At 39.1% G+C, this 11703-nt stretch overlaps 6 protein-coding genes across 6 annotated transcripts; 3 read left to right on the top strand and 3 right to left on the bottom strand. All coding sequences in view use genetic code 12, as the record gives it.

The window, feature by feature from the left end:
* Positions 1-273: 273 nt before the first annotated feature.
* PICST_61764 (predicted protein) lies at positions 274-1716 on the top strand (the record flags this gene model as incomplete). The annotated part of the gene is made up of 1 exon (XM_001385924.1): positions 274-1716. The coding sequence occupies one exon, from the start codon at positions 274-276 to the stop codon at positions 1714-1716; it is 1443 nt and encodes a 480-aa protein (XP_001385961.2).
* Positions 1717-1997: 281 nt separating this feature from the next.
* PICST_33076 (predicted protein) lies at positions 1998-3944 on the top strand (the record flags this gene model as incomplete). Its single annotated transcript, XM_001385923.1, has 1 exon — positions 1998-3944. One exon carries the CDS (start codon positions 1998-2000, stop codon positions 3942-3944), a length of 1947 nt encoding a protein of 648 aa, XP_001385960.2.
* A 683-nt stretch (positions 3945-4627) lies between these two features.
* On the top strand, positions 4628-5335 carry PNC1 (NAD(+) salvage pathway gene; the record flags this gene model as incomplete). The annotated part of the gene is made up of 1 exon (XM_001385922.1): positions 4628-5335. One exon carries the CDS (start codon positions 4628-4630, stop codon positions 5333-5335), a length of 708 nt encoding a protein of 235 aa, XP_001385959.2.
* Positions 5336-5380: 45 nt separating this feature from the next.
* PICST_62219 (predicted protein) lies at positions 5381-6391 on the bottom strand (the record flags this gene model as incomplete). The annotated part of the gene is made up of 2 exons (XM_001385579.1): positions 5381-5583; positions 5710-6391. The coding sequence occupies 2 exons, from the start codon at positions 6389-6391 to the stop codon at positions 5381-5383; spliced, it is 885 nt and encodes a 294-aa protein (XP_001385616.2).
* A 380-nt stretch (positions 6392-6771) lies between these two features.
* Positions 6772-8829, bottom strand: PICST_65985 (essential nucleolar protein 2; the record flags this gene model as incomplete). Its single annotated transcript, XM_001385578.1, has 1 exon — positions 6772-8829. One exon carries the CDS (start codon positions 8827-8829, stop codon positions 6772-6774), a length of 2058 nt encoding a protein of 685 aa, XP_001385615.2.
* A 256-nt stretch (positions 8830-9085) lies between these two features.
* On the bottom strand, positions 9086-11176 carry PICST_33072 (predicted protein; the record flags this gene model as incomplete). The annotated part of the gene is made up of 1 exon (XM_001385577.1): positions 9086-11176. The coding sequence occupies one exon, from the start codon at positions 11174-11176 to the stop codon at positions 9086-9088; it is 2091 nt and encodes a 696-aa protein (XP_001385614.2).
* Between the last annotated feature and the right edge of the window lie 527 nt (positions 11177-11703).

Genomic DNA, 11703 nt, shown 5'->3' with positions numbered 1-11703 from the left:
CAGTAATCATCCGAAGCTCGGCCGAGCTCGTCCGAGATTGAAGATGTAAATGAACAAGTCGATATCAAAATCATTGCAGTGTCCACGTAATATCAGCCGATATATATAGAGTAAGTTAAATTAAGAACAATGTATTCCAATTGAGCCATATACAGACTATTCTAACTCTAAACTCCATATAAAAGTCAGCGGAAACCTCATTTTTAGATATCTGTTGTTTGTTCGCAACCACTTGAAATTGTCATGACTTTCTCTGTCTCTATCAATCAACCAATGTCTACTATAGGGGGAATTGCTCCTGCTCCAGAATTTTCAAAGAAATTATCTTACCCAATTCCACCTGACCTTGAAGATTACGAGAAGTTTTCTGAGCTCAAGAGAAAATTGATCAAGCCTGAAAATATAGAAAAAGTGAAGGAGTCTTGGAAAAGACTATTAGTTGCAATTGAGAAAAAGGTCGAAGAAATAAAAAATGCAAAAGATTCATACATTCCTGAAATTGAATGGAAAACTATCAAGGAGAATGGTAATAAATTTCCAGAAGATATTGGAAAGTTGTTTGAAGAAAGAGGATGTCTAATAGTTCGCAATGTTCTCGACAAAGATACTGTTCGTGGTTGGTACCAGCAACTATCTGATTTTGTTTCAAAGCATCCTGATGTAGGTGGATACCCGAACCCGATTACAAACTGGTTTGTATTCTGGAATAAGGCTATGATAGAAGCTAGATCACATCCTGAAATCACCCAATTGATGAGTGTAATGTCTCAATTCTTCTATGTAAAAGATAGTAATTTACCAATCGACAAGGATTCCCAGATAGTTTATCCAGATGCTTTTAGAATCAGAAGTCCTGGACAAGAAACAACTTTAGATTTACATTTGGATTCTGGCTCTATTGAACGTTGGGAAGATGAAGGGTACAGAAGAGTATATGCACCAATTTTCGAAGGCAGATGGGAAGATTTCGAGCCATTCGAATTAGACCTGAGATCTTTTGCTAAATCAGATTTATATTCTCATTTAAAGACAAGACCAACAGCTACATCGGCATTTAGAACTTTGCAAGGTTGGCTAGCATTAACTTCGGTCAAAAGCGGAGAAGGTACTATTAGATTTTTACCTAACATTAAGTTAGTTACTGCTTACCTGATTCTCAGACCATTCTTTTGGAGAGATGATGGTGAAATTGACATAGAAACTCCTAAGTTTCCTGGAGCAATTGTTGGTTCTGGCCAGTTTTTCTTGAGTGAAAAACTCCACCCCCACCTCAAGCCTTTGGAATCGGTGATAAGCATCCCATACGCAAATGAGAGTGACTATATATTCTGGCATTGCGACGTTGCCCATGAGGTTGACAAAGTCCACAATGGAAAGAACATCTCTTCAGTATTTTACAATGCCTTGTGTCCATTAGCTCCATACAATGTGGACAATATGATAGCCACTAGAAGAGCTTTCTACAGGGCAGAATGTCCAAGAGATTTCATTAAAGATCGTACTCAAAGTGGTCCTTCTGAAGGTGACTTCCCTGGTGAGCACGGCGATGAAAGAAATATTCTTACTGATGTTGGTTTGAGGGCTTTAGGTTTAAAACAGTTTGAGCTCGAAGAGGAAGGGTTGTCCGCTGGTCAAAGAAGAATTAGAAACTTTGCCAATAATGCAATGAAAACTGGTATTTATAATGAAAAAGAGTTATATAACTATATGAGATGAATAGATTACCCGTTAAAATATCAGCTCGTGCTTTCAAATGAATACAGCACGTTTCTTTGTTAAGCGAGGGCTTTTCAAAGAATACACTTTGGCTTTCATGATCTACTTAGTCAAGGTTTCCGATTTTGCAGGTTGCGTTCAGTATTTTTTCCGCTTATCGGCCCGCAGGTTCGTTTATCTATATACAGTAAGTATTTCAACAAAGAAATTTCACCTTCGTTTCCTTTGTTTTTCCTGGTGATAGAATAGAAATCAAAGAATGCTAAAGGAATGGGCCAACCATGAATATGTCGTCATTTGATGTAGGAACTGGGTCAGTTCAAAAACCAAGGAAGACCCAGCGAGCTCCCAAAAGTTGTTACCAGTGCTCCAAAAAACGTGTGAAGTGCAACAAACAAATACCTTGCCAAAACTGCATCAAGCGGGGACAAGAATGCTTTCAGGAGGCCGTAATTGTCAAAGGAGTCATTTTAAACGACACCAAGTTCGACCTAACTGAAAAATTGAAAACAGAGAACGAATTCTTGCATGAGAAAATCCAACGCTTGGAAGCCAAGCTATCCCGACAGGATGTAAAACTGATGCAATCAATGGGATCCGTTGTTAATAGAGATTATGTAGACAAGCTTGGTACCGGGGCTCGATTGGTTTCTCGTGATCTTTTACCAGGCTCAGATGTTATCGACACAGATACAGAGAGACTAACCAGTGCAAAATTAGAAAAACTATCGAGGTTCGTCACCCGAGATGTGTCAAGGAAATTGGTAGAGTTCAATTTGGAGAATCTTTATTTGGTTCATTCGGCAGTACATCCAAATTCCTTTCTAAAGGAGCATGAATTATATTGGAACGACAATTCAAGACCTAAGCATTTGAACTACGAGGTTAACCTCTCACAAAACCAGTATTTATGGATGGCTATTTGGTATGCGATGATAAGCGGCGCACTATACACTTTGGACACTGATTTAGAGCTGTATTTGGGCTTAACTTCGGAGGGATATTTTGAGATGGCTAAAATTTCTTCTCTTGTATCTCTAGAGTGTCTACATAGAGGGCAGTTTTTGAGAATTCCTAATATTCGTTCAATCCAGGCATTTTGCGTATTAGCTTCATGCTTCCATGGTTTTTCCGGAATACACTTACAGAACTCTTTACTATCTTGCATGATATACATTGGCCAATCCTTGAACTTACACAGGCTTAGCTTGCTGCAAGCAGAAAGTTTAGTAGACTATGAAGTATCTTGCAGATTGTGGTGGATACTTGTTGTTATAGATTTCCTCGAGGATGTCCATAGGCAAACAATTCTTTCAGATAATTTCCAAACACCAATACCAAGAAATATCAGTGAAGATGATCTCAATTCTGGAGATTTAAACGTTACAGAGACCGACGAATTTACATGTATTACTTACAATCAGATGATCATGAAATTATCAAGAATAAAAAAGAGTTTGTATTATGAGGATAACGCAGAAACTAGCAAGTTCACCTTCAACCAATTGAACTTAGCAGATTTGGAATTGTTAAAGTTGCAAAGCACGATTTCAAACCAAATTTTGAAACTCAAAGATCCAAAGCGATCAACTAGATTTGCCATATTTTTGACGGAAGTGAAATTAGCTCATGAAAGATTACTTGTCAATAGAATGGTTATTAGCCATGTAAGCAAGGAAAAATGGTTATCGGAATATAGATACAAATGTGTATCTTTCGCTATAACGGTGATCAGCAAATTTAACGACAAGAGCCTACCTTTTTATTTCAAAAAGTACTGGATGACTAGTGAACATTCGATAAATGCAATAGTGTTCTTAATCTTGGACCTAGTATTGCACCAACTGCCCAGAGGTGAGCGTTCCTACAGACTAAAATTGATCAACGAATGTATTAATATATTGGTGTTGCTAAAGAGAACTCATACGACTGTTTCTCGGGGATTGAGAATAGTGGAAGCTTTGCTCATAATGTTACAACAAAGCGGCCGTTCAAAATTTACTAATATGTCAGAGACTGCAGAGATCAGCAACACCATTAGCGCCTTAAAATCGACACCTCGTATTTACGGTAGTGTTGAAGTTAAGGGCCCATTAAAACCAGAGAATGAACAATTGATATTCAAAAATTATGATGAAAGTTCAGAGACTATTTTAAATGACTTGTTGCAAGACAATAATTGGCAGCAGTTTCTTGAATGGATTAATTCAAATAGTATGAAGCAATGACTCTTCTACTTGTATCCACAGCACATTTCCAGTTTTTCAGGAAAGACTTCAACCATTATTTTATTATCAAGAGTTTAATTGCACGCTCTGCGCATTTTGAAACTGTAAATGAGTATCTAAAAGTGATATTTTTAAACTTTGATTTATCGGATGTAAAATCTTATTCAATCAACTGAGTAGGATGAGAGAATGTATATCATTTATTAACAACGGTTCAGTAATGTAGTTGTTAGGCTAGCCCAATACCCGACTTATAAGTCAATTCTAGCCCGAGTCACGTAGCTCGCAATATAATGGCTGCAAAATTGTGCAGATAATAGTGAGCTAATTTAAGTGCTGCTGGAAAATAATCTCTAGAATCTCGTGTTTTCAAACGCAAACCACATTCCAGCAATTTCTTTGCCATAGTGCGAGCCACAATGAATCTTAAATTCAGGGTGAAATGGTCACATTTCTGACATCTGCTATTACTGTCATGTTACAATAATCCTCATCTGTATCCTTCGTGCAAAACCCCAGATTTAAAAATACTTCACGTGACTCTTCTCATCATTAGTATATGAACACCTCAGATCCCTTGCTTGAGCATATTTGAGCAATACTTTCTGCTTCTTGACAAATTTGAATATATCTTTACATTTCTAATGCACTATACCTGTAATTGAAACAGTCTGAATATAAAAATGTCACAACGCAAAGTTGCCCTAGCAGTCATTGACTTGCAAGAGGATTTCCTTCCTCCACATGGTTCTCTAGCTGTAGCACAAGGAAGATCTGTGATTCCACTCATCAATGACTTAGTGACAAATCGCCAATTTAAATGGTCAGCTGTCATTGCTACTCAAGACTGGCATCCAAGTGATCACACATCGTTTGCCTCCCAACACGGGGTTGCTCCGTTCACAGAATTGGAATTTAAGCATCCTCTAGATGAAAAAGATCCCGTGACCAATGAGGTTATAATTAAGAAACAGGTAGTCTGGCCGGACCATTGTGTTCAAGAGTCAAGCGGTGCATGCATAGACGCTCTGTTTCTCGGCAACTTCAATCTGATAAGTCCCAATATCGTTAAGACAGTTGTGAAGAAAGGCTACTTATCTGACCGAGAATACTACTCCTGTTTCCAAGATACATGGGGTTTGCACCATACCGAAATGGAGAAGTTTCTCCGGGATAACAAAATTACCGATGTAATATTCGTCGGTTTAGCCTACGACTACTGTGTATTTAACTCCGCCAAGGATAGTGCTGCCGATGGGTTCAATACTTATGTGCTCAAAAAGTGTTGCAAGAGTGTATATCCTGAAAAGGAAGCCGAAACGGACGAGCTATATCGTAAGGCAAACGTCACCATCATCGAAGACGACTCGTATGTTGATCTCTTGAAATGAATTATGAAATTATAATTAATTTTTTTATGAGGAATTACTGCTTATCTATTTTTCCATACCCAACTTGGCAAGCAATTCTTTCTTTCTCTTGGTCAACATCCATTGCTGTACATGTTGGCTAGAAGGAACTTCCAATTCAAAGTCTTGAATTCTCATTATTGAATCAGAAGGATCATCAAGAGAAGAATAAAATCTTTCTTCTTTTATACACCCTTCGTATCTTAATATTCGATCGTTAATGTTCTCAACTTCAGGCTTGTATGTATTTAGTTTAGCCTTAACACCTTGTACATTGTTATTGTTCTCATAAGAAGCATTATCTTCTGATGCATCGTAATCATCTGGATTTTCATTTATTCCGAAATTAGACTGACTATCATCTCTTACTCCATAATCAGTTTCATCTTCTATCTCGAAATCCTCCTCTCCTAGTTTGTGTGCCAATTCAATGATCTGCTCTCTTTCTTGTTTATTGAAGATATTTCTAGTCCCGAAGTTACAAGGATCTTCATCATAATAGCCATAATAGGCCAAATCTATTCGCTGGTTAAGACGCTTTACGCTTTGATCAGTAGATTCTGCTTTTCGTTTCCTTTCCAGAGTACGTTGCTTCTCTAATCTTTCATTTTCGAGAAACTTCTTCGCATCCGGAAGCTCTCTTGCTCTTCCAAAGAATTGGTATCCTGGCTCATACTCTGAATCTGCTGGAGCTTTCTGTCCATATCGACGATTTCTCCTTATTCTATTCGGATTTCCTCCAGACAAAATATTTATCTGACTCTCCCAATTCTCCTTTTCCCAGAACAACTTGTTCAATTTATCGTTCAAATCGCGGAGCTGTAGTTCCGTAGCATTGGGGTCGTTTATGTCTGTCATTTTTGTCGAGATCTCGCTCATCACCACTGATTTCCACTTCCTAGCCTGCGGTAAGTAGTTCACAGTATCTGCTCTTTTGGGTCTCAAGCTCGGATTACTCTCTAGAACTCCAGCTTCTCGATTCTTGAACTCCTGAAATCGGTTCAAGGCAGACTGCGCCTTCTCTTTGTTTCTGGACATGGTGAGAATGACAGAAATTTGTGATAGTAGATACAGAAGAGAGTAGAGATAAGTGAAAAGTTGTAAGTCTGTGAATTTTCATATTTTCTGGAGATGGTTTGGGTGCGAATTTAGTGTGCTTCTAACTTTGAGACACTGTGATGGGATGAGATTCAGTAACATTCAAGAACTAATATAGACACAACCTAGTAGGCATAGATTTACAATCATTCTGTATTGCTAGTGATTGGTTTTAAAATACTTATGACATTTTAACGATTACATTTTAAAAGCGTCAGAACACACTGTGAGTTGATATATTAAAAAGATCACAACTCATTTCATACAACTAAAACTCTTCTTTCTCCTTACATTTCTATTCCCTATTATACAGTTCTATCTTACATACCACGGAACTTGTTTCTTGAAGCTATTCTACGGCCATCAAATCTCTGTTTAGTTCTTCCGCTGTTCTTGACCTTCTCTGGATCTTCCTCCTCGTCATCGGCTCTGAACTGAACCTTTCTCTTTTCCTTCTTTGCTGGAACAAACGTCAACTCGGCCTCACCACGAGCATGGCGACGCAATCTCGAATCCTTGTCGCCGACTTGTTCTTTAGTGACCTTATTGATTTTTCTAACTTGCGAACCAAACGATTCCGATGCCTTTTGTTGTGGTCCCTCTTCAGAAACAACCTTCATTTCATTCATAAATCTCTTGGCTTCTTCCTGTTCCTTCTTCTTACGACGCAACTTCTCCATTTCCTTTTCCACTCTCATCTTCTTGTATGCCTTTGTTTCTTCATCTTCTTCCTCTTCTTCCTCAGATTCTTCAGACAGTTCCGATAAAGTGCCGCTTTCTGCATTCCTCTCTTCATCAGACTCTTCAGCAGCAGTCAATCCACGAGATCTGCTGTTAGTGACATCCTTCACAGCCTTAACAGGATTAAGCTGTTTATAGTCGTGAGACTCTTCGTCTACAGCAAAGTCGGGGTTCTCGAACAACTCCTTAAAACGGTCATCATTGATGACAGATTCGGCAGCGTTAGAACCTTGCTTTTCTTGCAATTTGGCTGCCAAGTCCTTGTTGACCTTGATTTTAGTGTTTGTGATAGCACCAGTAGATCTGATTCTCGACTCTCTCTCCTTTTCAATCTTCTTTCTGATTTCCCGATCTCTGCGGTCTCTGTACGAGTTTGGATTGGCAATCAAGTTTACCTTGTCGTACAACTCGTTGTCAATAAAGAAACCATGCATGTACGAACGCAACACCTTGGTCCCAATCAAGTGAGACAAGTTCAATTTGACCACGTCGTCTCTTGTTATGAATCTGTAATTGGAGTAGACTGAGTCTGAAGGCTTTTCTTCCAACTCCTCAGTGACATTGTCCAAGAAAGAACACCACTTGGGTGCTGGACCCAAGTTAGGAATGTAGTATGTATGCATAGGTATACCTTCGTTGGCCATAAAGAACATTCCAGAACCTTTAACATATTCTATGTCGTTGATGTCTACACTTGGTTCCATAGATGCAAATGGCTTTCCGTCGTTTCTGTCCCAGATCTTGGCTATTCTCTTGTCTGTAGTCAATATTTTGTCAGCATCAGACTCGTTATCGTCTATCCAGATGATCTTCTTGATATCAAAGCCATAACCCTGATCTTTAACTATGGTAGGCACAGCTGTTCTCAAATCGTAGATAAGAGCCTTACCATTAGACGTACCACAGGCAAAGTTCAAACCGTCATTTCTAAATGAAGCTGCTGTCACTTGAACTTGTTCTTTAAGTTGGTCTTCTACAAATAATTTAGCTGCTCTTACTCTACTTCTGGGGTCCCAGAACTCTACCGCTCCTTCTTCCAAAGCTACAGCTAGCAATCCGTGAACTGGATTGACAGTTACAGCGTTGACACCAGCAGAAGTGTCCAATGCAAAGGGGTTCAAAAAGCGACCCTGGTCCAAGTTCAATCTGTACAACTCATTGCCCGAAGCACCTACATAGAGATCGCATGACATACTGTTGTAGGCCAAACTTCTCCCAAACTTGGGGATTCTCGTTCTGTAGTGAATTCCGCCCTTGGTCTGGAATTCTATGGATCTGTCATTCTGCAAATGCACAGACTTGGTCCAATCGTCAGACATTATCAAAAAGTCTACATTCTCACAATCAGTATGTCTATCGAATTTCAATGACAAGTTGGCAAAATCATACACATGGATCTGGGGCTTATAAGTACCAGTAGCCATGGCGAATTGTCCATCGGGTGTGACTTTAATTTTGTTGGAAGCTTCACTGAACTCGAAATCCTGAATTAACTCTATACGGTTTTGATACTCAATATCATTTTTCAATGCTCTCTTTCTCTTTTTGGCAATCCAGTCTGGTAACGACCGCGATACGTTGGTCCCAGAAACTTGGTACACTGAGACGTTACCCGCAGAAGTTGACTTTAAGACCATTCTGACTCTTGTCTATGTTTTCTTGGTAGATAATGACGTTTTGCTGCATTCGTACAACTCGTAGAATTTTAGAAATTTATTTAGATGGGATGAGCCAAAAAATTTGGAGCAAGTCACGTGAAAGAGATGGACCTGCAGGTAGGTTGTCTATAATGGATGCAAAAATGGTAGACTACAAAAGGTGTCTTAATAAAATTTATAACTCTGAACAAATATATAAAACAATACAGCAATCAATAAATAGCAGTCACGTTTTTCATGTCATTCCATATTGGTCCACATGAACACTCTGTTGTCTGGAATTATTAGTAGAGTAGGTCAGACCGGTAGACCTCTTTTGCTGCTCGTTGAGGCCAACAATACTCGAGTTTTTCTCTGTCTTATCAAAATTGGAATAGACAGACAACCCGCACATGATATTAAGTTCTTGTAAAGATAATTCGATAGTGGCATCAGATCCTTCATTCAGTGAATCGGTGCTGTTTTCAGGACAAATAAATGTAGTACTGAAGAATTCCAATCCACTTCTGACCAAGGGGTGTTCCGAGATTTCTGTGTTCTTCTCACTTAAGTCCTTGAATAATCCTTGAAATACCGAGACAAATGTAAGATCAGCATAACACACATCATTGGCAAAATTGATCAAGGACACCCACACCATAGAGCTCTCCAAGCAGTCCAATTTAACATTTAGTAGTGTATCAAGGATGTCGACAACTTGCTGTTTCACGATTTCGTTGCAACCTTTGAGGTCAAAGTTATGAATTAAAGAAAGTGAAATAAGAAGTGAACAGAAAAGAAACTCAACAAACTTGAAGACCATCTTTTCATTCAGAGGTAGAGACGACGTCTTGTTTGCATATTCAATTGATCTTATTTCATCTTCAATAATGAAAGAGATAATGTTGAGGCAAGAACACAAACACGCAACTAAGTGGTTGAAGTTTTCCATAGGCTTGAATAAAGAAAAATCTAGCTCAAACTCGTCGGTGTTGCGAAATTCTTCAACTAGGTAGTTTGACTTGGGCAATGGAGGCAATGCAAAGCTCTCAAACTGAGAGTAAACAACTTCAGGAAAAGTCAACTCCTCAAAGTAACTGGCTAAGTTGATGGAACACAAGAAATTCAAGTACAAGATAGATGTAGCAAGAGAAGTCTTTGGACTAAGATGATTGAAAGACGAAAACAAAATTTGTTTTTTATGCTTTAAATTTTCCAAGTTCATAAGAGAAAGAAGAAGATAAGACAGAATGTCGTTCTCTTCTAAGTAGCTGATGTTGACTCCATGATCTAGGAGTTCAATAATCAATTCGTGAGAATTAACGAGATATCCTTCAGTAGATGGAAGAAACTTGAAAAGGTGCTTGTTGACTACAAATTTGGAGAAGACTGCAGAATTCGACTCAAATATCAGTGGATACAAGGGAAAGATATTGGTAGTGACAAGGGAAACTATCTTCAGGTAACATTTCTTGTTTATGGAACTAGTTGCAGTGGAGGTAATTTTCAGGTTTAATTTAACAAGAAAGTTGGGAACAAGAGAAATATACATTGCTAACAACTCCGATACTCCACCATGGCCAAGAGATTCGACAGTGTTAATGCAACTATTACTTAATGTGGCATCTTCTTGCTCGGATAGACTTTGCTTATCTAGTAGAGCGTCAAGAACATCTGCCGATTCTCTAGCCTTGGCGAACATTTCATTTACTGCCAAGAGAAGAGCTTCCGTGGTTATTTGATCTGGCTGAAATTCCTCACATGTGTTGCGGGACGTTGCAAGCCAATAGACAAAACCAGGAGGTGAACGCTGTTTTGGTGAAAATTTTGAACAAATGGCTGCGAACAGATTGTACGATCCCTTCATCAGGACGATGATACCAGGAGCAGCATAGATCAAATGAAACCAGAGAAGCTTAGCAAGAATCTGGAGATACGTGGGAAGAATTGCCAAGTTCATGTTGGATGCCAATAAGGTGAGTTTGATCAAAGGTGTAATCGCATCAAAACAGGTCGTGGCATCTTGTTTTTTGATTTCCAGAAAGTAGGAACCAGGATCATTTTTGACAAGTTCAACAAGTATTTGGTACATTTCAGCTAGTTGACCAAGACGGGAATTGATTCTATCGACTGGAAGCGTTTCAATGGGGCCAATTTGTTTCAACTGGGTGTGGACATTGGATATAGCCACTGGGTAAGATGAACGTGAAACAGATGTGGAAATGGCTGCGAAAAGAGAATGTTGGGTCTGAGGTTGTGAAGATGAAGTCGAGACTGAATTTGGAGCCGAGTTCCAGAGATTGATTCTGGACTCAGAGGTATTAGGCTCGCCTTGATGAGCAGACATGGTAATTTCAGTAGAGATAAGGCTTGGACTGCAACAATATGTAGATTCAAGCAGGGTTTTATCAGATACGCATAGAAGATGGGGAAAAGAAAGAAATATAAGAAAAGTGCGGGCCAGGCGGTTTAAGTCGTCTGGAATAGTGCGGCAGTGTTGGTGATCTAGGCCTGATGAGAACAAGAAACGAGGGAAGAGAGGGAGTAGCTGAAAGATGTGTCTGGTAAGTTGAGAAAGTGTTTATTACTGGTAGCAGAAGCATACCTGTTTCAGGTAGGTACAGGATTGGAACCAGTACAGAGTGAGTCGAGAATTACAAGAGCAGTTCAGATAAGAGCAAGGAGATAAAAAGACATGGGAAAATGAAGACTACGACTTTAGTGGTTAACCTGAGAAAGTAGAGTATGTCGTCTGATGGCGGGTTTAACGTCATTTCTATAGACCACGAATATAGACCGGGCATTACATAGTACATGAAATTTAGACCAGTACATAAATTGTTACAGTACCGAAATGGAGCAGCAAGCTCTGCA

The sequence above is a fragment of the Scheffersomyces stipitis genome, chromosome 6, assembly GCF_000209165.1.
Source record: "Scheffersomyces stipitis CBS 6054 chromosome 6, complete sequence".
Classification (NCBI taxonomy): Eukaryota; Fungi; Ascomycota; class Pichiomycetes; order Serinales; family Debaryomycetaceae; genus Scheffersomyces; species Scheffersomyces stipitis.
This window is presented reverse-complemented; position numbering and strand designations above follow the sequence as displayed.